Source organism: Callospermophilus lateralis, chromosome 9 (genome assembly GCF_048772815.1).
Source record: "Callospermophilus lateralis isolate mCalLat2 chromosome 9, mCalLat2.hap1, whole genome shotgun sequence".
Lineage (NCBI taxonomy): Eukaryota > Metazoa > Chordata > Mammalia > Rodentia > Sciuridae > Callospermophilus > Callospermophilus lateralis.
In genome coordinates this window covers 28,955,236-28,980,741 of record NC_135313.1, presented here as the reverse complement: position 1 = coordinate 28,980,741, position 25,506 = coordinate 28,955,236, and the positions used below count along the sequence as shown (strand labels likewise).

General features: G+C 38.3%; 1 protein-coding gene across 1 annotated transcript in view; it reads left to right on the top strand.

Moving 5' to 3' along the window:
• Adam23 (ADAM metallopeptidase domain 23) overlaps positions 1-25,506 on the top strand; it is a 164,565-nt gene that overhangs the window by 13,488 nt on the left and 125,571 nt on the right. The window contains exon 3 of the mRNA XM_076866096.2: positions 19,187-19,263. Within this exon, the coding sequence (XP_076722211.1) occupies positions 19,187-19,263 (77 nt within the window). The remainder of the gene's footprint in view (positions 1-19,186; positions 19,264-25,506) is intronic.

Genomic DNA, 25,506 nt, shown 5'->3' with positions numbered 1-25,506 from the left:
GGAATGAAATGTAACAATGATGAAACTGTAACAAATAGAATAGTATACAGACATTCAAATAAGACAAAAATTAGCAGGGTTAAAAATAGCAGATACACAATTCTGTTTTTGATTTGGACCCTGGGATATAATTACTCAGGCTGTGACCAAGGGGTAAAATCTTGGGCCGTGCGCCTTTACTGAGAAGAGTACATACACTGATTCCTCTCCTACCATCAATCATTGCTAAAAACAGTGAACTCTCACTAATTATCTTGCTAATTACTGTGGGCTGTCCTGTGTGACATAATGGACTTGCATCTCTGCAGAATGTTCAAACTGTCAGGCTGCAGAAACACCATTGCTTGTTGTTTTTTTTTTTTTCAGAACCAATGGGACATTGAAATGATGCTACCTTGTCCTTATTTTGGTTTCATAATGGTCTGTAGTAAAGTTTTCAGAAATGGTTAATCATTTTTCTTTCCCTTTCTAATTAAATCTATGTTTTCTTTATATATATATATTTTTTATATGGGTAGTAATCCTTTTCAGGCCTCTGATGCAGTTACCGTTGCCCAAATATTAAGTTTATAAATTGTCCTGGCTGCCTATGAGGTCTTAAATTTATATTTTCACTTTAGTTTTCCAGAGGTCTTGGATTTCCCCTGAGATGTTTCCACACTCTAATGTATTAAAGGTTTATGACCTTATTTGATGGGTTTGTATGAAACATTGTTTGTGATGTAAGCTTTGAGAATCTTGGTGCTTTCACAGAGGCACCATCTTTCCCTTGTTATCTAGACTACTATTCCCACTCTTTATCTTAGGTTTCCATTTGTACGTCTAATAGGCAACTCAAGCTTATCATGTCCAAAATGGAGCTCTTAATTCTAACATCTCCTGCCCTAACCAGGCCCTCCACGCATCTTCCAGTGGCTCAGGCTGAGACTCTTTTCCCTTCTTTTTCTTAAAAACAAACTTCTAGCCATCAAATCTCATTCTCATTTCAAATGCAGCCGAGAATCTAAGCACTTCTCCACTGGCCCCTCTGGTCTAACCCACCACTTTCCCTTGCTTCCATTGTTATATTGTCTTTCCACCTCTTGTTCCTGGTCTTGTCCTTCCTCCTCCACTCTGGTTTTGGTCTCTTTTACTCACAGGGATCATGTCACATATCAGCTCAGCAACCTCCAGGAACTTCCCCTCTACTTGGAGTGACTCTCCCCCCTCCAATCATAACATGGCCACTGAGGAAAATTAAGTTATTACTAGTAATTATAGTTGGATAGAAGGAAGTACTCTTTATGTTTGTATGTTTATACACATAACATAAGAAGATTAATAAGATTTAAATATCATGTTCACTGATGGTTTAAAAGTATAATCAACTATCTTGGGCATGGTGATACATGCCTGTAATTCTTGCAACTTGGGAAGCTGAGGCAGGAGAATGGCAAATTTGAGATCAGCCTTGGCAGCTTAATGATACCCTGCCTCAAAATAAAAAAATAAAACATCCAGGGATGTAGTAGAGGGCTCTGGGTTCAAAATCCAGTGCTGGAAAAAAAAAGTGTATAATAAACTAACTGGCTTACCTACTTACTGTATTAGTCAGATTTTTTTTTTTTTTTTTTGTCACTATGACCAAAATACTTGACATAAACAACTTGAAGGAGAAAAGATTTATTTAGGCTCCTGGTTTCAGAAGTTTCCCGTGGCCAACTGGCTTCAAGGCAGAAACATATTGGTGGAAGGGTGTAGTGGAAGCAAGTTGCTCTGCTCATGGCATCTGAGTACAGAGAGGGAGAGGAAAATGCTCCCAGCGACCTGCTTTTTTCAGTCATGCTTCATCTGCCATCTCCATCGTCTCCAGTAGTCTAATTAAAAGATGAACCCATTATGGCCCATCATAACTGTTTATAGGACACCAATAAAAACTTAAATTGAGCAACTTTAAAAGTTTCTTGTAAGACTTTATAAGTTTACGTTTTCATCCGTGTCCAATATGTTAGATGATGGGACATAATGGGTTAATCCATCAAATGAATAGATCCACTGATGAGGTCAGAGCCTTCGGTTATTTCCCCAAAGCCCCACCCACCTCTGGAAATTATTTAATTGGGAATCAAGCCTTGAAGTATGCAAGCCTTTGGGAGACATTCTAGATCAAAACCATAATGCCCACTGGAGACACATTCCAGTTTAAGAATTTGATTTTTCTATCTTCAAGTCCTAGATTATACAATTTAAATGGACTAGGTGATTTTTTTAAATTGCAACACATAAAACAAAACAAAAACAACACCTAAATGTGCTTATTAAGGTTGTGACATATTCAGGGTTATCTTTTGCTGTCCAGAAATGCTTTTGATGTGTCAATGTCTTGATAGAAGATTGTACTTTTTACTAACCAGAGAAATAGAATCGATGCTTCTGAGTTCAGCAGTGGACTAAGTAAGGGAAGTATTATTGCTGTGTAGGCGTGAGGATTGGTTCTCATTTCCATGAAGAGGGGTGCTTTCTTCCTGGTAGCTGGGGAAGTTTCTTGAGGTCAAAGAAGAGAAGCTTCATAGTGGTTATAGGAGTCTTCATGGAATATTTGGGGTGGGACCCTTATGTGAAAGGAAAGTAAGTTATCCTGCAAATATTGGGCTTCCTAGGAAGAGAATGATCAAAGAAAATTGGGTATAGGCTGAGGTTCTGAAAAAAAATTGCTCAAAAGGAATATTTGGAGATGTGCTAAAAGTTGAGATTTGATTAGGTGAACAACACAAATGAGAATAATGTTTGAAAAAATAAGGATGAATAGTTCAGTTTTTGCATGATTAAAATTGTTTTATTGTGAGAAAATTACATAACATAATCTACCATATTAACTCTTCAAGTATACGTTTCTGTGGCATTGAATATATTCACTGTCCTTCAACCATTAGACACCACTCATCTCTATATCATTTTTATCTTTTTTTAAACTTTTATTTTTTTAAAAAATATTATTTTTTAGTTGTAGTTGGACATAATACCTTTATTTTTGTTTTTATTTGTTTTTATGTGGTGCTGAACCCAGGGCCTCGCATGTGCTAGGTGAACGCTCTACCATTGAGCCACAACTCCAGCCCAGCATTTTTATCTTCTTCAACTGAAACTCTGTGCTCATAAAACACTGATTCCCCATTCCTCCCTCTCTGCAGCCCCTGGTAACCACCATTTTTCTTTCTTTCTCTGTAAATTGACCATTCTAGGTATCTCATATAAATGGAATCATAAAATATTTGTCCTTTTGTGACTAATTTGTTTCATTTTTCAATGCATGTTCTAACATGTATTGAATTTCTTTCCTTTTCAAGGCTGACTAATGTACCATTGTATGTTTATACCACATTTTGCTTATCCATTTGTTCATTGATTGACACTTGAGTTGCTTTGGCCTTTTGCCTAGTGTGAATCATGCTGCTGTGAACATGGATATACAAATACCTGTTTGAATTTCTGCTCTTGATTCCTTTCAATGTGTACCCAGAAGCAGAATGATGGATTATATATACTTCCATTTTTAATTTTAGAGTAATCACAGAATTACCATATAATTTCCCACGGCAGTGGCACCATTTTACATTTCCACCAGCAATGCCCAAGTGTTCTGCATCCTCACCAATACTTGTTATTTTCTATTTCTTGTATTGACCATCCTAGTGAGTGTGGAATGGTGTCTTATTGTGTCTTATTGGATGCATTACCCTAATTGTTAGTGTGGTTGAACATCTTTTCATGTTGGTAATATGCATATTTTCTTTGGAGAAATGTATATTCTATCCTTTGCCCATTTTTTTTTTTGGTTGTTGATTGAAGGATTTCTTTATATATTCTGAGTATCATTCCCTTATCAGATGTGACTTACAGACATTTTCTCCCATTTTGTGGGTTGATTTCCCATTTTGTTGATGATTTCCTTTGTTACACAAAAGTTTTTTTTTTTGTTGTTTTAATTTTGGTGATGTCTGATTTTTTTTTCTTTTGTTTCTTATGTTTTTGGTGTCCTACTTAAGAAATCACTGCCAGGGCCTATCTCCTGGAGGTTTTCCCAAGAGTTTTGTCATTTTAGGTCTCATGTTTAAGCCTTTGATACATTTTGAGTTAATTTTTGTATTTGGTTTAAGGTAAAGGTCCAACTTTATTTATTTATTTATTGTATGTAGCTATCCAGTTTTCCCAATCCCATTTGTTGAAAAGACTTTCCTTTCTCCTTTGAGTAGTCTTGGCACCCATGTTGAAGATCAATTTTTTTCTAGACGAGTTTTTACTAAAGGGCAGAAATTCAGCTTAATCTTCAACAGAATGAACAATTGCAGCTCATTACAGTGTCTAAAAAGATATTGAATTTGGTTTTGACATGTGGGCAAAGTAAATTTTGGTTCTGTATGTTCATGGAAGGGGCCTCTAAAGGAGAGAATTAAAGTCTGTCATTAGTTGTCACACTGTATGCATAATGACTTAGCATGTTCCTGATCCATCATTGTGATAAATTATTTGTGGTTCTTTTCATCGGTCAGGGCTAGTGTGTTTTGTTTTGTTTTAAGATAATTTGACTGTTATTCCATTGGTCTGCATGTCTTTCTTTATGTCAATGCCACACTATTTAGATTAGCACACTTTGTAATATGTTTTCAAACAGGAAGGTGGGACCTCTACTTTTGTTCTTTTTCTGTTTCTGTTTTTGTGTGTGTCTGTATATGTGTGTCTGTGTGTGCTGGGGATTGAACACAGGGTTTCACACATGCTAAGCACATGCTCTGCCACTGAGCTATACTCCTTGCCCCTGTTCTTTTTTTTTTGGGGGGGGGGACTGGTTTGGTTATTGGAGTCCCTGGGGATTCCATTTGAATTATAGGATAAATTTAAAATTTTCTATTTCTGCAAAACAGACTCTCTCTCTCTCTCTCTCTCTCTCTCTCACACACACACACACACACACACACACACACACACACACCTAGAACTAATAAGTAAAATCAACAAGAATTGCAAGATAACAAAATCAACACTCAAAATTAAGCTTAACTTCTATACACAACAACGAACAATCCGAAAAGGAAATGCCACTGGAATTTTGGAAGGAACTGCACTGAATCTGCCGGTTGCTTTGAATGTGGTGTTGGCATTTTAACAATGGTGGATCTTATCCATGAACACCTGATACCTTTCCATTTATTTGTGTCTTTTTATATTTCTTTCAGTGTTTTGTAGTTTTTAGTACATAAGTCTTTTTCCTCCTTGACTACGTTTATTTCTAAGTGTTTTATTTATTTTTTTACTGTAAATGGAATTCTTAATCTCCTTTTTGGATTGTTCATTGTTGTGTATAGAAGTGAAGCTTATTTTTGAGTGTTGATTTTAATATCTTGCAATTCTTGTTGATTTCACCTATTAGTTCTAGGTGTGTGTGTGTGTGGAGACTTTAGGTCTTCTACATTTAAGATCACGTCATCTGTGAACAGTGATAATTTTATGTCTTTCTTCCCAAATTGGATGCTTTTTTTCCCCTTGCCTAATTGTTCTGGTTAGGACTTCCACCACTATGTTGACTAAAAAGGCAAAGCAAGCATTTTTATTTTCTCTTTTATCTTAGAGGAAAAGCTTCTAGTCTTTCACTGTTCTGTATGATGTTAGCTGTAGATTTCTGATGGATGGGCTTTATTTCATTGAGCTAGTTTTCTTCTTCTTCTTCTTCTTCTTTTTTTTTTTTTGATGTGTTTTACCTCACAGATTCCTTTAAAAGGGAGTCTGGACTAGGAGTAGAATAATTAATAGGCTCTGTATTAGGTAGCCAATTTGGGGAAAGCTATTTAACCTCTTTGGATTTAAATTTCCTCATTTAAAGAAAATAAAGAGATTGAATTAGATTTGAAGATTTCAAACTTTACTGTGTGTTGGAACCATCTGGGGAGATAGTTGAAAAGATTTTGAGTTTGTAGGGCTGAATGTGGCCGAGTGATTTATATTATTATGTCTAAGGTCATTTTAACATGGGTGAGTTTATTCTCTAGAACCCCTGGGGATCCTAAAATTCAGTGAATTATCCTCCAATAAGAGGTGATTGGGTATCATCAGAGATGATGAAATATGGGTACTGGCTGGAGTTAGGAGTCCTTCATTATGCAGAGATAGCTGGTTTGTGAAGTAGCTGCCCCCTTGGATGTGGGTGTGTTGGATGAAGAGTGTGAGTACTTACTATTTGAAAATGAAAAGAGGCTCAGGGTGCGGGGGGTGAGGTTATTTGAGGAGAAAAGAGTTTTTGAAAAGCAAAAGCAGAGGAAGGCTCAGGAAGAGTTTTGAATAGAAACTCATATGCCCCCGATTTGCCACCAGCAAGTCCTTGGCAAGACAGTTTCTGATGAGGAAATTCTAAATAGCAGTGTTGGCAAACCTGAAGCAACATTACAGCAGATGAAACACTGGTGACCCATTTGCACAAACGTGCACTCTTCCATGTAAAATTGATGTAAATTGGTGTAAATATGTTGTGTAAAATTAGTGGTTACTCTGATATATTTACCTACATGGTCTAAGAATTCAGAGTTCATTAAGTTATAAAATGAACAGCACTCCTCAAAGACTGTTAGATTTCTGTTTTTAGTTCTTACCATGCTAAATAATTTATCCCTGCCCTATTTTTAGATATCCATCAACCTAAGATATTATCTTCGGTCTACTGCTATGAAAAGTGAATTTATCACACCATGGCAAGCTCCTTCCTTTCTTCCCTGACCTTCTGATATTTTCTTCTTGCACATTTTGAATTTTCTGTGGGCTTAGCAGGCATTTTATGGTTAACATGGACTTGGAGGGGTGGGACTTAGGGTTAGAATTGTGGTAAGTGGCTGCCTTCTGCCTCTGGGGAAAGAGGTGAGCTTGGAAATACAGGAGGAGCAGCCAGAACACGCTACCCCTCTATGATGGTTTGCCAAGAACTACTTAGCCCACAAGGCCTCTGCAAGTTCATGGATGCAGAGACAGGTTTGCCAAGAACTACTTAGCCTACTAGACCTCTGCAAGTTCATGGTGAGGGACCCAGAGACATTTTGTAGAGGGAAAAATAATTGCGTATTTCGTGCTTCATTATTTTTTTAAAGGTAAGAAGGGGCTGGAGAATGAAGGGCCTGTTTGTTCTGGTTGCATCTAGAAGCCACTGATGGTTTTTAAGGGAGGAAAAAACAGTATTTGTTTAATACCTTAAAAAAGATCCTTTTGGAAATCCTACAAAAGATGGACTTTTGAGGGGCAAATATTGCTGCAGGGAGACCAGGGAGGAGGGGCTTACAGTTGTCTGGTGTGGACGTGTACTGGAGTGGTAACAGAGGAATTGCAGATAAGTAGGTCGATTTGGGATGTATTTTAAAGGTAGAGCTTCCAGATTGCTGGTGATTTGGAGAGTGGACTAGAAAAGGAGAGAAACTGTGGTAGGCAGAAGAATGCTTCCCTTCTTCAAAGATGTCCACATTTGAATCCCTAGAACCTGTGTACATGCTACTTCTCATGCTACTTGGAGGATGTCATTGAGTTAAGGAACTTAGTATGAGGAGCTTATTCTGGGTTATCTGGATGGAACAAGGGCATCATCATAAGGGCCCTTATGAAAGTCAGAGTCAGAGAAGGAGATGTGATGATGGAAGAGGATGTATGCTGCGGGGTGTGGGGGTGGGGGGCCTGAGCCCAGGAGGACAGCAGCCTGCGGAAGCTGGGGAACACAAGGAAACAGGTTCTTCCCCACAGCATCTCAGTGGAACCAGCCCTGCCAACATCTTCACGTTAGATTCTAGATTCTTTTTTTGGATTTTTGACCTCTGGAACTGTGAGATAACAATTTATGTTGTTTGTAGCCATAACACGTACGGGAATTTGATAGAGTAGCAATAGGAAACTAACCCGGGGTGAAGAATAACTGGCAGACCTTTTCCTGGGGAACAGCGTTATCATTTTTCAACATGGATAGGTTGAGGAAGAAAGCTTGGAAGAAGGCCTAGAGGATACTGAACCTGTTCTGCTTTGGAAGATGGTTGATCATCTCTGTGACTTGGTCTTGTGTCAGGGACAGGTGGGGATGAGATGGAAATGTGGGAGCCATCAGCAGGCAAATGCACTTACAGACCTGGTAGTTTCACCCACGGAGTAAAGATGTTACATGAATCGTGGAAAGGCAACTTCATAGCTTCCAAACAGAGGCCACATACTGACTTATTCCCTCTTATTTCTTGCTGTTTAAATTACAGTTGTTTTCTTTTGAGTCACCAAATGACATTTCAAAAGATAATAAGAAGCTGCCACTTTGGGAGGGAAGAAAGCAGTATTAAGCATCCTTTAAAGAGATTAAATTTTTGGACTGCCTAATTTATTTCTTCATTGTTTTTTGAAGGATAAAACTTGACAGATTTAAACTTGGAGTTTAATTTCGGGGAATCTCTGTGGGTATACATTTTTTAAAAATCTGATTCTTTTCAGGTGGATTACATTTCACTGGTGAAAGAACCATACTCCCCTTTTCTATTTGCATCAGTTGCTTCCTACTGTTTTGTTTCAAGGGTGATGGCTGCAAATGAACTTTGAACACAAGGTTGAACAAATTTTGTGTAAAGGCAATGCATCTAGAGGAACCCAAATTCATATAGCTTCTGTGAATATATAGAGAGGGGGCTTCTCAACCGGGAGCAATGTTGGCCCCAAAGACATTTGGTGATGTCTGGAGATATTTTGGGTTGTCACAGCTGGGGGTGATATGCTACTGGCATATTATGGGTAGAGGATAGGGATACTGTCAAATAGCACAGTTCACTGATATCCCCCGTCTCCCATCAAAGAAGCATCCAACCTGAAATGTCAATAGTGCTGTCAATAGAAACCTCACAATAGAAAGCTAAACCTGTAAGTTAGGAGAACTGTTATCTTTCTGTCACTATTTCCTATGTTACAACTATTTACATACCAAGCCAGCAGATGTAGTCTTTTGCTGCCTTGATGTAAGTACTAGAACATTCTTCCAGATTCTATAATCTTTATTTTATGGGAAACTGGGTAATTTAGTGTTCGCTGGCATAGAGGACAGAAAGAAAAGTTTGCTAGCAGTTTCATTTAAATAGTATTTTTTTTTCTCTTTTGGCCAAGATAAAAGCATTAAATTTATATAGTCTTTCCATTTTTGGAAAAAATTCATGTTCTCTAAGTAGTTTTTATTTTGGACTATTTATCAAATATTAATAACATCCTGTTCTCTCTAATTATGACTAAATCCTTCCCTGATATAGTTCTCTGCTTATTTCAGATAATTAAAAAAATCACCTGAAATAACTATAATTGAAATAATATAAAATTGTAAAATAACTTTATTTGTTTCTTATTCGTTGGCACTATTGAAATATTTTGGAGCACTGTGATTTAAAGAAAAGTATTCCTTTTGTTTGCTAACTTAAGTAGTAGCTCAAGGGACAGGTGTGAGAAGTAGAGAGATTTGTACAGTGCTGTGGAGGTTTTTTGTTTCTAGTTTCACAATATAGACTTAATTGCTAAACTAATAAGAGACTTTGATGAACCTACATTATTTAGTAGGATGTCAGATGTATGCCTTAATCTCTGTGACATAAGATTAGGCTGCAGAGAGGAGACACAGATCGTAAATTAAAATCAGTAAGTGTATATCTTCCAAAATTCCTAAAATGAAATATATGATAATGTATGTCAAAAAGCATGACAAATTTGAAATATTAAAAGTGGTCAAGATAACTTGCAAATACAGAAATAGGTTCTCAGAAAATAAAAAAAAACCATTATGTTGTTTCTCAGGTTCTCATTTGATAACAAACCTAAAACATGACATAGATGTTGTGAGAGCCAACATTTGCTTTTTAAAAACAGGTAAAACATATCATGTCCAATATTCTACAAATTAGTTTTAAAAATTGGGTGAACACAGGGTTGACATTTTGGTTGACATTTTGCAGAACTTTATGGAAGTTGCATGTTAGAGAATATGAGAGTGCTTGGGTTTTGCTTTTCCCACACCTAGCTTTGGGTAAAATATGTGTGTCACACATGGTATTTGTTTTGAATAAAATTGTGAAACAGGACAGATTTGAGCCTCGTGTCAGGAACAAGCCTTAAGGGCATTGCTTAGGGAAGTCCAGTGGCACCTGCATATTTGAAAATGGAGAAATTGATCTTTGGCATGACCCCCAATTTTAAGGTTCCTCTTTCCATCCAATGGGGTAGAATGCAACCCATCAAATATCATAGATATGGTCAAGATTCAGAGCAAAGGACAAAGCCAGAAGCCGCTGAGGACCAGAAAAACTGACCTCTCTCTAATCCATAGAGTGGATCACTGTAGACAAAAGGAGGCTGTACCCCAGGAATACATGACTTGTGACATGGATCTTGAAGAGGGTAGGCAAGGAAAGCATACCTCTTTGAAATACCGTTGTCACACAGCTGTCTCTTCGGTGTGAACTTGGAGCAATCTCATCAACAGAACCAGAAAAAGTCCTGCAAATAGAAATAACTGCTCTGGTTTAGCTATCCCAATAAAAATCCCTGGACAAGAATTATATGAGATCCACTACTGAGGATCAGTAGAATCAAGGTATTTCAAGAGAAGAGAGGTCTCGCTGGGGCAGGTCTGTTCAGCCTCCCTTAGATATATGTTTTGAATAGTTTCTCAGTAAGGGAGAACTGGAAATTAATACTTGAATCTGTTCTATATCATTTATGGTTTGCTAAATATAACAATGCACAAGTGAACTGTGTAATTACTGGACCATAATTCTCACTTTGTATCTCAGACTCATTCATTCTTAACTAATCCTTCTGTGGACGTAACATGCAAGTTAAAGAACCTTATTTGGCCCTGGAGAGAGATTTGAATTGACATAAGTCCACTGGGTTGCCGTAGCCAGAATGCCAAGGACAGGGCAACAACCCAGGACTCCTCATGGAGCTCTGGCTTCAGGGGGCTTTTTTTCCCCCCCTGTAAGGATAGTATTAACATTATATAAGCAAATTTAAAAAGCTGTCGGGTAATGAGTCACAGACATTAATCATGGAGCTTGCTGGTTTTTGCTTTCCATACCCTCTTCTATTCTTTTATTGAAATTACTTAGTGGGTGTTCAATAATTCTGTCTAGAAAGACAGAATATGTTCTTGCTTTATGACAGAATTATTAGCAGAGAGAGAAGCCCTCCTCAGAGCTGTGTGGTGCGGCAATGTAGGAATTGATGAGGAGAAAGAACAAAATGAATCACACCTTAGCTACTAGATTAATGCATCAAATTAAATGTTACTATTCAGGAAGGCGGCAGAAAGGAACTGCTTCCATGGCAACTGTTGTCATAGTTGTATTCTTACTCGTCTTTCAGAAAATATATGAAAGCTAAAGAATACAGCTGTAGTGATACTTGTAATGCTTTACTCATTTTCCCATTGCAAGTGGTCTGAAGGCTGGTGATTCATTCTCTCTCATTAACTGGTATTGTCAGTTTAATATCCAGAAAAAGATTAATTACCAAAGGTAAATACATAGAAGACATTTAATGTGAAGGTCTGAAGATGACAGTGAAAGTACATCATTACAGGGTCCACTCGGGTTGCTAAATAATCACTAAGGAAAATCTCGGTTTGTCTTCCTTCTCCTATTATATGAAATATAGCTTCTCTTCTTTAACATTTAAAAAATTTGAAAAGAAACTTTTCATATAGCGAACCCACGATTTATTTACTGGAGTATCCAGGCCTGTCATCTTTCTTTCTTTTCAGTGTTTATCTTTTGCCTGTATCAACTTTAAGAGCATCTCAAACTGATGGTGGGTAAGAAAAGGGTAGGGGAAAGATAAAAACTGAAATCTCTTTAAAAAATTGATTAATTTAAAAAAGAGCTCTGGTAGATGATTGATCAGAAGTTTTGTAAATCCATAAACCTATGCTTTCCTTTCTCCGTATCGTCAGATTCAGTAATTGAATATTGGCTCGGTTTTTTCAGAGACGGAGTTTAATCCTTCCTGGCTAGGTTTCACAGACAACAGAGTCAGTGACCCGCTTCCTTTATAAGGTGGTGCCAGTCCCTGGCCTGTGGGCTGAGTGTGCTTTTCTGATCTTTTGGTCTTTTTTGTACTGTCCTCCAAAGGACATGGCTTCAGCTTCCTAGCTCAAGGCTAAATGATACATTTGCTAACAGAATACACGAGCATTTTTTGGACTGTGTATATGTTCACACCATTTATTGATCTCATCAAATGCTGTATTTTTATGAGCAACTGTCATGTTGAATTCTCACCATTATCTAAATTGCATTTTAACACTCCAGAATGGAAGGCATCCTGTGTTTTACTCCAAAAGTATGTTTCTGGTAGACTTATTTATTAGCAAACACTTAGGAAGACTGGGTAATTTTATCCTATTAAATCTTAGAGTTATCTGAATTCTATTTGTTGAATGTTGAGGATAAGTTCCCTGTAAAATTGTCAGCTCTCTCCAGCTCCCAGAATTCTCCCTCTTCAAATTCAAATGTGCCTGTGGCCCACACTCCAAATTTCATAATTAACCATGCTTAAATTATGTGTGACATTTTTACAAAATCATAATATTATTTTTTAATTGGCTTATTGTATTTTCACTCTTTGTGCTTTCTCATTTTATTTCCCCAATAAGATTATAAACTTTTTGATATGAATCCTAATTCTGCTATATCTTCACATCTGCTGCAGTGTTTCACACATGGTAGGTATTCAATGGAAATTCGTTAATGTCTTAACCAGTAATACTGTGAATTGGAACATGGTAGGAAAAAAAAAACATGATGATATTCTCTTCCACGAGCTACCTATTTAAATGCATCTTGGCAAGAATGTTGAGCAAATTACCTTAATTTGCAAAACTGCCTTCATGTAACGTTTGCAGCTGTTTCTCTTCTCAGGAAAATGATTCATATTGCTTTAGAGACACGACAACTTGAACAAGGTCAAAGTACAATATATAACGGTAATTAGTAATTAAAAATATAACATTTGCAAATTCTGCAGAATATAAATGCATATTGGAATTTACTAGAAGGTGGCCAGCTAGACTGGAAGAGAATTTTAAGGTGGGGCTGACTGATCCCTTTTCCAAAATGTTGATGCAATTTTTTTTTCTCCCTTTCTCCTTCTACTTTGGTGTCTCTTCTGAATTATTGAGCTCTTTTGATGTGGCCAACCTTTTCAGAAACTTTCTGCTACATTATTGTATAATTTAATCCTCACAGACATCCTGGTGGTAAGCTATTGTTATTTATATTTTAATGATTAGGAAACATTGAGGCTTGGAGGTTTAAGGACTTCTGGCATAAACTTGGCACTTCTCACTGAGCTGAAGCTAACACTGCATAGGTCTGATGTATGTCCTTGGACAAAAACATCACTTAACCTTTCTGTGCCTTTAAAGATTGTTTTTCTTCTATAATAGGGTAGTCAAAAGCTCAGCCTTATCACCTACATGGTAAATTGTCCTAGTTAGACATGATGATACCTGGAGATGATTAAAACGGGAGAAAACAAGGTGTTATTATTTTTATTATAACACGCATCTGCACATTCCCCAATGTACTAACTTCTAATAAGAGATGAGAACCAGACTACAATTAAAAATGGTCTGTTGACATTTTCTTTTGGGCTTTAAAACTATATTTGGGTTTTGCATAGTATAGGAAAAAGATCTACAAGGTGGATGTTTGCTTCTGCAGTATCAGGATAGCCTGACTAAGCATCTGCAGAAAAACCTTGTGATCTAAACTGACTTCTTGTTCTCCAACTTGTGTCAATTTACACTCAATAGTTTATTGGTATTTAATTATTGTCATTTATTGGATTCTGTGCTTCCTGTTATTATGTAAAAGGAAATCATACAGAGCAGCCAAGTTGTCCAAAGGCTTCCTGGGAAGCGCCCTCTGACTCCAGCAGCTCAACTCATTATAGCAAGGCAGGCTCCTAGTCTAGTCTCAGCTTCCTGGCTTCCTCTCCCCCTACCCCTAACCCTTCTTACCTGTCGGTGAATTTCCAAATCTGTCTTCTCTGGAACATCAGAAAATGTCCTGAATCTCAAAAGAAGATGATGTTTGAGATTCTGCAAACTTTCCCCACTATATTTGAAGAATATGAAATAGAAACTCTTGAAGGGTCTATTTAAACACTGTAAGTGTAAAAGAAAGCCGTATGCAACAAGGTAAAGGAAGAGAAAGCGCCTCTTGGAAAGGTACAAACCTGCTGCATACATGCACGGCATACATATTCAATATTTTAATAAGCTTAGGATGAGAAAAATTATCGTAGTGGTGAGGGACATAAAAAATAAAAACAAGAAAAAGATTACTGCAGTTCCATTAGTAATCAGCTTTTAGCTGCTTTACTTTCCTATGATTCTTTCAAACGAGAAGAAAGCTTGACTAACTCTAATGACCACATTTTGCTCTCTCTGGCGCCCTCCTTCTTGGAAGCTTAGATCCACAGCCCTGTTTAAAGAGCACTGGCATTTGCTGGGACCTGCTCGATGCCCTTCAGGGCCTCTTACTTTCATTTGGAAAACATTTTCCTACCTTACTGATTTGCTACTCTGGACATATTTCCTTCATCACTTGAACGAATGTCTCCCTAATTAGAAGGCATCTATCCATTGATTAGAAGCTGGAAAGCTACTTCCAAATTCTCTTCTGCTTCCTAAACTGTGTATGATATAGAACATGCTAAAGGTAGGCATGTGGTGATTGACAGCATAGACACCCACTTTGTCAAGTGGCTCAGTTTCTCCCGAATTATGAAATTCAGTTTGGAAATATTGTCTAAATTTTGGGAAAGTGGATGCTTTCCATTTCCCATTTTCGGTTCCAGTTATAGGTACATTGCTAGAGAACTTACAGATTCTTGCTAAGTGGCAGAGAGTCCCCTGTGAAGTATAGTTACATGAAACTCGCAAACTCTCAATTGCCTGCTTTTTACTTCTATAATGGTATGGTTATTTTTCTCTTGTTTTAATGTACATCTTAACTGTTCTAGAAAACAGCCACATTTCTTCAACTTATCCAGTGTTCTTGACACAAAATTGAGCATATGCAGCTACTTACTGTCCCAGCAGTGCTTGATAATCAGGTGCAAAACAAGGCTTAGCTGAAGAAGCTAACGGTTTTCTCAGTTATTTAACATGATACCATTAGGTGCCATTTACTAGGAACAAAAAACCAGAAAAACAGAAGCACACTGTGAAGATGTGTGAATTGTTCTTCAGTGAAGGAGGTTTGTGTATATAATTGAGTTTAGTTGTTTTTGTTTATAGAACTCCAGTAATTTCCCTGGGCCAGATTCTGAGTCAAAAGAAAAATACCAATGTGCTGAGGCAACAGCTGTTCCCAGTTCTTCAGGGTGGTAATTCTGAGCCCAGTGATGTGCTCATTCTTCTTGTGAAATGATGCTTTTTGGTTATAAAACCTTGTGTTCTTCCCCAGTGCTACAATAGTGGATGTTCTTATAAAAACAAGGCTGTTTAACAGATATTCTGAAGGAGAGAATAACTATGACCTCATGTGTGGTTCATGAACCCTTCTCTGAAGTATTCCTGTAATCTGATTTTGTATTGCTGAACACATTTTTAAACCTCACCATATATAGTTCCATCTTTGTAAAAGAAGAATAAGACTGTAGGTAGTCTTTGTATTTTCAGTAATGCTTGTCAGTTAGGCAGTGATAACACTGTATTAAATCAACCCAAAGTGATATGGCTGTCCTGTCAAAACCTCATCTCAGCCATTCTTTCAATTTCCTACTGTTAGGAAGAGGTGTGCTAATCTTATTATTAATTTTTTTAAAAAATTTACTAAAAAATAATAACGAGGGCTTACTTACCTGGTTCTAGAACATATTTAAAATGGATATTTATCAAAACTGTATATTATTTTGTTAAAGAAAACATGATAACTTGCAATGGAATAACATGGAGTCCAGAAGTTAAAAGCTATTATGTGTCGAGGACAGGGCACAAATGACAGATTGATAGGGAAAAATAGCACTTTTCAGATATTTGTTTTGGTGTGGAGAAGAATCTGTACTCTGCACACAATTGCACAATGTAAAGCAGAGGAAGGAAAAGCAGTGCAAGGAAAGTAACATAAATAATGTATTGAAATTACTTAAAAAGAATGTAACTCTATTAAATGTATATACAGTTTGCACTTGATACATAGGAAAGATACATGCATGAGGAAATCTGAAATTATCTTAAAGAAAAACGTGCAGCTTCATAGAATTAAAATAAATTAAAATGATCAAACACTTTTACTGATGAAAGTTCATAACGTGAGATTCCCCCCCACCCTCTGTGGAGAAACCCGTATGTTGTGACTGACGTGGTGAATTGTTTAGTTCTGTTCACGTTTGATCATGTTGTTGATGGTGGTGATGATGAAGATAAAATATGCCAGACATGTTGAGTGAGTCGGGGGAATGGACATAGCTCACTCTCTGTATATGTACATATTTGGCCTCATTTCTGTCATTGAGCACGTCATACAAAGCTCTCCAGTCTGCAGTCCACTTTTTCAGAGTCATTGTCATTTTCTCTGAAGGCTGTTTTCCTACATGCCACATTCTTTTTTTTTTTTAAATCAAAAAAGTTTTTTTATCCCCACACTCACGTTTTCACTCGAGTTTAGTAAATATTTTCTGCCGCGCCCTGAATGCCCTCTCTTCCCCTGACATGTGGATTCTTGCTCATCTTTTGCAATTTTGTTCAAATAGCCGTCCTGTACCCCTCTGCCCCTGGATGTGCTCAGTCTTGGTTGCTGTGGCCTGTTAGATGCTGAGGCTTCTTCCCTGGACACCGCTGTTTTTTTGAGGTCCAGGGCTGTGTCCCAGACATCTTTTTACATAAGATGAAACTTGTGTAAAAAGTGTAGAATGAGTGAATGAAAAAGCAAAAGGAAAGCTCAGTATTATTTGCTAACTCCTTCATGAAATTCTGTCAAACTTAAATGTGTCATCTTGATTTGGCATAAATGTGTTTTAGCAATTAATCAAACTGTAAGTCCTAACAATTGTATAAAATGGGGGTACTGTGGTTACCATGGGCTACCTTATTTTGCATTAGGGTGATGTTGGTATTTGTTCTTGTCTTGTTGCTTACTTGCTACAAAAGGAGGCTTTTACTGGGTCACTGACAGTTCTGTTTATAAAGAAGCTCCAGGAGGTGTATTTATCAGCTCCTTTAAGAAAGGTTGCATTGATGAACTTTTCCTCAGCTGTGTAGTGTTCTTAGAAGAAAACGTGCTTGAGGACCTATCTTTTTTTTAAAAAAAATTTATTTTTTAGTTGTAGTTGAACACAATACTTTATTTTACTTATTTATTTTTATGTGGTGCTAAGGATCGAACCCAGGGCCTTTCACATACTAGGTGAGCACTCTACTGCTGAGCCACAACCCCAGCTCAAGGACCTATCTTATTCTCAGAAACTTTTACATACTTTTTTTTTTTAACTTTTGGAATCCAGAGCTGAAAAATCTTCCCTACAAAGTATTCATCCAGGTAAATATATTCATGCAAAAATATTTACTTCAAGATGCAAAATAAATGCATGAAAAGATATTTGTATTAGCCAAATAAAGGTTGATTTGCAGATGACATAGCCCACTTTTGATATGATAGATGTTTCTTTTTCATGCAGTAGTTTGGATGCTGAAACCCAAGAGAAGTCTGTGGCCTTGTTTTATGCGGTGATTTGGAGTTTCACTTGACATCCTATGGTGTTAAACATTCAGGAATCTCTCATTCTTTTGTATTTAAAATTTAATATTTGTTAATTTCCTTTGAAACTTTTGTTTATTGATCTTATTGAGTGACTATTTAATTGACAGTTGTGCTTGACTGGAAGTAGAAGTCATGGTTTATTCATGGTGCTTTATGGGTTTGGCATGGTAAAGCAGTCTTGACAATAAATAATTGGGGAATTATTGGAAGCTTGGATATTATGGAGGAGGGTCATTGATCTATATCTGTTTGCAAGACTCCTGTGATACATGTGTGGAGCTCACTGTCCAGGGAAGAATGGAGGGTAGCACTCATCCCACCAGACAGAGGGAAGAACAAATTCAGTGATTCTGAGGCTCTGAGGACCAAGAGTTTATTCCTAGTGTGTGAAGGAGGTCTCACGGGGAATAATCCAACTGGACTTCTCTGGAGGATGGGGGGGGGGAGTTTTAATAATAAAAATGGAGTCAAAGGCAAAGAGGAGCAGAGAGGTAATGGGAGAAGGTGGGCATATAAAGTACCAGAAGGAGTGTGCCTAGTGTGTTCACACTGGTATCCTATTTCCATGTACTGAGCGCTTCACAGATGCGTCTGGAATGCAGAGAGGAAGGACATTTGTGAGTCAAGGGAGGGGGTGTAAATGTTGCATTTATCCTTGTCCTCTTTTTTTCTCTTTCTGATAGGACGGTGAAGGTAAGTTTCATCTTGAAATCCTTGATAACACTTAATTGATTTTTTAATGCATATTATTCAAGATGTTTCTTTGAGCTACACTAATCTTTAACACCTCATAAATATGATTTGAAATGAAATTATCTTTGTATTTTGAATTAAGGCATCATAATGACAGTATTTGTAAATGTGTGACTTTTAAAGGGGGACATGAACTCTGAGTGTTCCCAGAGGGCCAAGCTCTAAGTGCTTTCTGAAGTTAGAAGACTGTGCAGTCCCATTTTACTGTCATATTCTGCCAATACATCATTTAGAGAAAGTTCCAGAGAAAATTCCAATTCTCACTGAAGATCAGAGTGATGATAGGATTTTTCACTTAGGTTTGCAGAAAGGTGTAGTTAGCTTTGTGCGAAAAACAGGCTGAAATCAAGCTTTAAATTAGTTAGACTTTTGCATATTTCATCATAGTCACTTTGGAAGTCTTGCAGAATATGTTCTTGATTTTTATCTCAAAGGGTTCATTTTAAAGGACTGGTTATCTTTTATTAGTTCTTTGCTGCTCAGATATCTATATCTTTCCAGCAAAGCCATGACAACACACCTAGTCTTTTAAAGAAATGAATTGATATATAAAAAAAGTTGTCTTGTTTAATAACATTCTTGGTATGAAAATAATCAATCTTAGAGACAGGAAAGTAAGTTAAGGTTCTTTTGTCTTTTTGCTTCTACAGGCTGTCCATCTGGCCCAGGCAAGCTTCCAGATTGAAGCCTTTGGCTCCAAATTCATTCTTGATCTCACACTGAACAAGTAAGTATACAGTCATAATCCTCTAAAGCAGGTACCATAAAACTCCATCTCTAAAACACTGGTTTAGTAAAAATAATGTCTGTTACCGTTGAAGCACTGATGTTTTCTACCAGATTATATGTCACAGAGCACTTAAAGAAAAATACAAAAGTCTGAAAAGTGAATTGTCTTTATATCCTTTTCCTAAAAGAAAAGACATTTAACGTATTAAATATCTCAAATACAGCACTTACATATTATGATTTTGAAGAGAATAAATATTTGAAGTAACGCTATTTAATTAAATGTTAACTTGAATCATCACTATATATAAGAAGTATGATAAATTACTGATTGAAGTATAATTAGACTTCAGTCTAGAGATTTCTTTCATTTTACCTTTTATAATTCAATGCACATGACTCTGTAGGAAGAACAAAGTAAGTAATGACTTGCAAGTTCCTATTTTGAGAAGGCTGTTTGCTTCATAATTTGCTCTAAAATAAATTCTTAGAAATTTGGTGCTGTTGAAAATTTACCCAGTTGTCTCCGTGCATGTGTTTATATTGATATTTAAATGCAGTTTCCTAATCTGGAACCAGTTGTACAGATGTTTTTGTACAAAAGTAAATAAGAGATGTCATCTTAACCAGGCTGAAGAGCTCCAATAGAGCTAGTGCTGAGTCTTTCTTTGTGAAAGGGATTTTCTGTGTAATTTTCTTCAGTTTCAGAAACTTTAATCAGTATTTTCAGTTCTCATCAGTATTTTGACCGGGACTGCATTTTTGCAGGAAAAAAGATCACTTAATGTTATTGGACACTATAATGTAGGTGACTATAGCCAATATCTGAGGAATTACAAAGGACTATAAAGAACAACTATTAAATTTCTTGCGTGCCAAATTCTGTGAGCTCTGCAGAAAAAAAAATGCAGAGTCAGCTTGGGTGCTCCTTACTCAAGCATTATTGCAGCTTGAAGTTAGAATGAATCAGCAGAACTTAGAATTTCTGTTAGAGATATTGCAGGTTTTCTTCTTTGGTTGAGTTCCATTTCACCACACTGTATCAGCACTATGACTGCTGAAGAGATTTGTCTTGCCAAATCAGACTATGTTGAGTAGCAAGATATGGCTAATTTTAGTTTGTTTGGGTCCTCTATTCTTTTAATGCTTACTGCAGTGCATACCGTCATTCTAGAATTAGCATGATGACAGCAACCACCACTGCTGTATTTTGAATATTAAAGTATTATGACCATAGCAGAGCCTCCCAAAGAAATAGTGGATGACTGAGAAAGGGTCATATGGGATGTACAGTGTACTTAAGAAACCTGGGAACATACCAGAAATTATTTATCACTAATATTTAAAATGCAAAAGAATTACATTGAACATCTATTATGAATAGTACTTGCATTGAGGAATTTGGAGTAGGGGAAGTTTTATAGATGAATATATATTTATTTTTTTAATTTAATTTTTTTTTTTGTACTGGGGATTGAACTCAGGGGCACTAGACTACTTAGTCACATTCCCAGCTCTGTCTTGTATTTTATTTAGAGACAGGGTCTCACTGAGTTGCTTAGAACCTTGCTTTTGCTGAAGCTGGCTTTGAACTTGCAATCCTCCTGCCTCAGCCTCCCAAGCTGCTGGGATTACAAGAGTGTGCCACCATACCCGGCAGATGAATATTCTTATAGAAGAGTGTGAAATGTGTCTTGCTGGAGGTTAACATGGAATGTTATGATAGTATAACTTAACACAAAGGGTTCCCCTCTTTGGCGAGTGCAAAGCCAACTAGCATAATCAGGAGACAGAAGAGTGAAGAAAGTCTTATTACTCACAGCAAGTAAGGAGCATGCTGGAGATGACTCCCAAAGCAGCGTGTCTCTGAACATGGGAAGACTCCTGCATATTTGTATAGGAAAGACTTATCCCAAATAGAGGTGGGCATATTCCTGAGCATGCTCAGTTCAAGATCACACTTCTTCCTACATTGCACATTCAAAAATGGTGGATGGGAATGCCTCTGGGGTGGACATTTTAACATGATAATAAGATTATAATGAGAAAAGTTCATTGTAGGTCACTTAGAAGAGTGACTTAGCAATTTTGCCTGGTTCAAACCATTTCTTGTGGTTTTCTTTGAAGGACCTTATCTGAAACAAACAACAACAACAACAACAACAAAAATAAACAACTTGAAAGGATGTTAGCAGTCATTTGAAAGGGCAGCAGCTCCTTTTACTGCAAATACCTGTGATGTCCCTGAAAGTTCCTGCCTAGCAGTTAATGGTCACATCAAGGAGAGGCAGCTTCTTGGGCTGGAGAAATGTCAAAAGGCATCTTGGAAAAGGTGATGTTTGAGCCACATCTTGGAGGACAAGTGATAGTCAGGAAGGGAAGTGTTGGAGAATAGGAGGGAGAGGGAATAAAAGGAGAAATGTGGTCCAGGCATGTGAGGCTGTGTTTGCTAAGGAGGCAGGGCCATGTGGAAATGTGGCAGGTTGAGGGAGCTTCAGATGTTTTTGTTGAGCTTCCTTGTAAATTACAAGGTTGAGGCAGAAAAAGATGATTCAGGAGAAGTAAGTCTGGGATGTTCCTGGAGTCCTGGGCTAGAGGGGAGCCTTTCTTCAGGAAGTCCCTGCAAATCAAATCTGGCCACCTACCTGAAACTAAATGGAAAAAGGATGGAGAAAGGAAGGAAAGGAATTTATTCAGTATGGTTTTACCAGGAAGACAAGGGGAATCAAGCATGCTCAGCCCTGTCCTCAGGGGTAATTTTATGAGTTCCCCCATTATATAGAGAAGCAGAACCAGAAATGTGCATAGTCAAGCAGTCTTGGTCAAACTGTGGACTGCTTGATCATTCTCTCAAGATTGGAGTTTGCTGTTGTCTGGGGTAGTTTCCACTCATCGCAGGATGTTCACTGATCAGACCTAATGTTGCTGGTCTCCAAGGGGACTGAAGGAGGGAATGACTCAGAGAAAAGGTCAGGTCAAGAAATCAAGATGACATGAGTTCCTTCAGGTTTGGAGACAGGATGTTGTAAAAGTTGGCATTTGGCTGTGTTGATTATGATGTCCCTTCAAATCTGGAAAATAAGGCTGTGTTGTCACTCAGTGGTAGAGCGCTTGCCTAGCATGTGCGAGGGTATGGGTTTGATCCTCAGCACCACATAGAAATAAATAAATAAGTATTATGTCCATCTATGACTAGAAATATTTTAAAAAGAAGCAAATTTGGAAAATACCTTAGTTACTCTTGTTAAGGCTTGATTCTAAAATTTCAAATAAAACTCTGGGTCTTTTTGAAGAAACGACAGAGGATTTATTCTGGTCAGGGCCAAGGAAGCAGAAAGTAGACAGTTCTGCAGTCCAGGACAAAGGGTGCAGGTGGAGAATCAAGCTTTAAGAACCCCAAACCACAAAGGAGCAGGAGGGTGAAGCACGTACGTAAATCATAGAAGTGGAAAGTACCAACTAACAGAACATTCTTAGAATTCATATTTCTCATATCTATTCAAAACAGCTCCATAATTTTTGTGGTCAGGGTGCAAGTGGGGGCCAGCTTCTATGCAAGTGGACTCGTGAGGAAAGGGTCAGGCAATTCTGCACAGGGTGAGATGTCTGAGCAGAATGGAGTCAGCCTGACTTAACTTTCAAATCAGCCCATAACACTCTGTATGTGTGTGTGTGTGTGTGTGTGTGTGTGTGTGTGTGTGTGTATACTAACCCCAAGGGAACTCTACCACTGTGTCACATCCCTATCCCTTTTTATTTTGATTTTGAGCCTGGGTCTTGCTGAGGTTCTAAGGCCTTAGATTTGTGATTCTCCTGCCTCACCCCGAGTCTCTAGGATTACAAGCTTGTACCACTGTGCCCTGCCCTTAGTTGGTGTCTTCAGCTTTAAAGGGGTAAATTGCCAGCTTTAGATGAACACTACTTAAATGATTAGCATGCCTACACACAGAGCTGAGCAGGAATCTGAACCAAAGTTTAAGATAATGAAAGAGAGAGGTACAAAATGAAAGAAGAGATGCCAACCTTTTAATTTTGCTTATAGTCTACACCCTGGACATCTGCAAGCCTGTGAAGAGTCAGTGCCTTTCATAAAAGCACTGGCCTCTAAGTCCCTTTTAAAGGGACAACCCAATGCATGGAAGATCAAGCTCAAGTGCTTGGCTGTTATCCCTTGGGCTGTGAAGAAATCAAGGGAAGCAAACAAAGGTCTTATTCTCAGGCAGGGAGAAAGGAGGATTTTCAATAAATCTTCAGTTGATAAAAAGCATTAAAGTTGCCTCAACTTGGATGACAAAGCAGATAAAAGAATAAAACCAATAGAGGAGCCTTGACTGGACAGCTGGGCAGAAGGTGGACCAGCTGCCATGTGCAGGGAATAAACAGGTTAAGTGGTGAAGGAAAGGGAAGTCAGAATAGACAACAGAGTTGAGGGGCTTTGGGACACACATGGGCTCATATTTAGGGAGTAGTTGGAGAAAACCTTAGGGGAGAGGTGGGGGCTAGAGAGAGTAGGCTTGGGAGTCACTTCCATATAGATATTAATGACAAATATGGGTGTAGATGAGGTGGCCCAGGAAGGGGAGGTGGAATAAGAACATAAGGTAGAGACTGTTCAGTGGTAGGGAGAGGAAGAAGGAGATTGAGAACGAGCGATTGGAGAAGTCGGCGGAGAATCAGGAGAGTGATTAAATTGACAGTTTCAAAACAGAAAGGTGTGGTTTACAGCATCACATGCAGTGAAATGATCTGGAAGTTAAGGAGCAAAAATTGTCCTTTGCATTTTCCAATCAAGTTGTCACTTATGGTCTAGAGGCAGCAGTTTCAGGGAAGCTCCCAGAGGGTGGAAGGCAGGGGTTAGGGTATAGTGGGAAGTGGGCTGGGAGTGACTGAGGAGAGGTGATGTACAGACAGTAAGTACCCATTGAGGAGGTTTGGGGGAGAAGAAAAGAGCTGGAAGACATTGGAATTAAGGCAGTGCTTTTTAGTGACAGAGGAACAAGCTGATCAACTGAGAGATGGGGTGGTAAGCATGAGAGGTAGAAGACACAGAAGAGAGAGGAGGTGATCTACAGAGCAGGATTGGGTGGAGACTGAGGGAGTGAGGTGAGAAGCAAGGGCAGAGTGCAGCTCTAACCAGGAGAGGCAGCTCTTCTGGACTGGAACGGAGGTGTTAGGGTGTGTGCAGGGGGAGAGGGTTTGCAGAGGAGGGAAGGGAATCAAGGAGATGGAACTCTGAAGATCTTGGAGACAGCATTGTCTGCTGCAGGCTCATGATGGCACAGAGGGTGGTTGGGGCTTGAGGAAAATGATCAAAGTTTAACAGCTGAGGTGAACGGGCAAGGAAGCTCAACAAGGTCAAGTTAAAGAATTTATGAGCACCTTTCATTAAAGATCACATATCAAGTGTTTAGTCCTTGTGGGTGTCTTCCTGATGATGTTGGTTAAATTTAGTTTTTCTTCTGATTTGTAATCTCTGGGCTCCATCACTGCAGTATTTTGAATGGAAAAGGAAGAGCACAGTGGAGAGGTTCCGTCGGTGAGGTAGCAGAGGAAGAAAAGTGGAGGCAGAGCTCTTTGCACACTGCAGAATAACTTGGGTGGTTAAGCATCAGGCTCTAGCCTGGGTAAGGAAGAGCTGAGGTCTGCAGGAGGCTTGCGGACTGGGAGAAAATGGAGGTTTCTGAAAGGATGAGTCAGTGCAGTGGGAGGGAGGCCAGGATCTCCTCTCTGCAGAGTCCTGAGGCTTCTGAGTGCAGCATGAGTACAAAACGCGTATGACCTGGAGCAGGGGAACTGTTTAGAGCATGAGATGTGTTGGGGGTGGGGGTTCTAGTTTTAATGACCTTTAATGGCTGAGAACAATATAAAAATCAGATACGTATTAGAATACACTTGAAAATTTAAAAAAATGTTGAAAGCAGACATGGAGGAACCAAAAGAGCTTCTGAGGAAAGAGATCTCCTTTCTAGCATAGGGTGATGGTTGCCACATTGCATGCAGCAGTTTTAAATTATCAGAGGAGGAAAAGGGGAAAAGTCTTGTGGTAAGTACCTGGCTCAGTGTGTGAAGGAAGGAATGAGAGCATAAAGATGTCACTACCAACTAATCCAGGCGGTGGATGCAGAATGTGAATGGTGAGTGACCTCACCAGGACTGGAAGTCCAGCTCACGAGGCCTGCCCTGCAGGGAGTTTCAGTTGGGAGAGCTTTTCTGAGCCCCTGCTCTCACAGATTGCACAGGG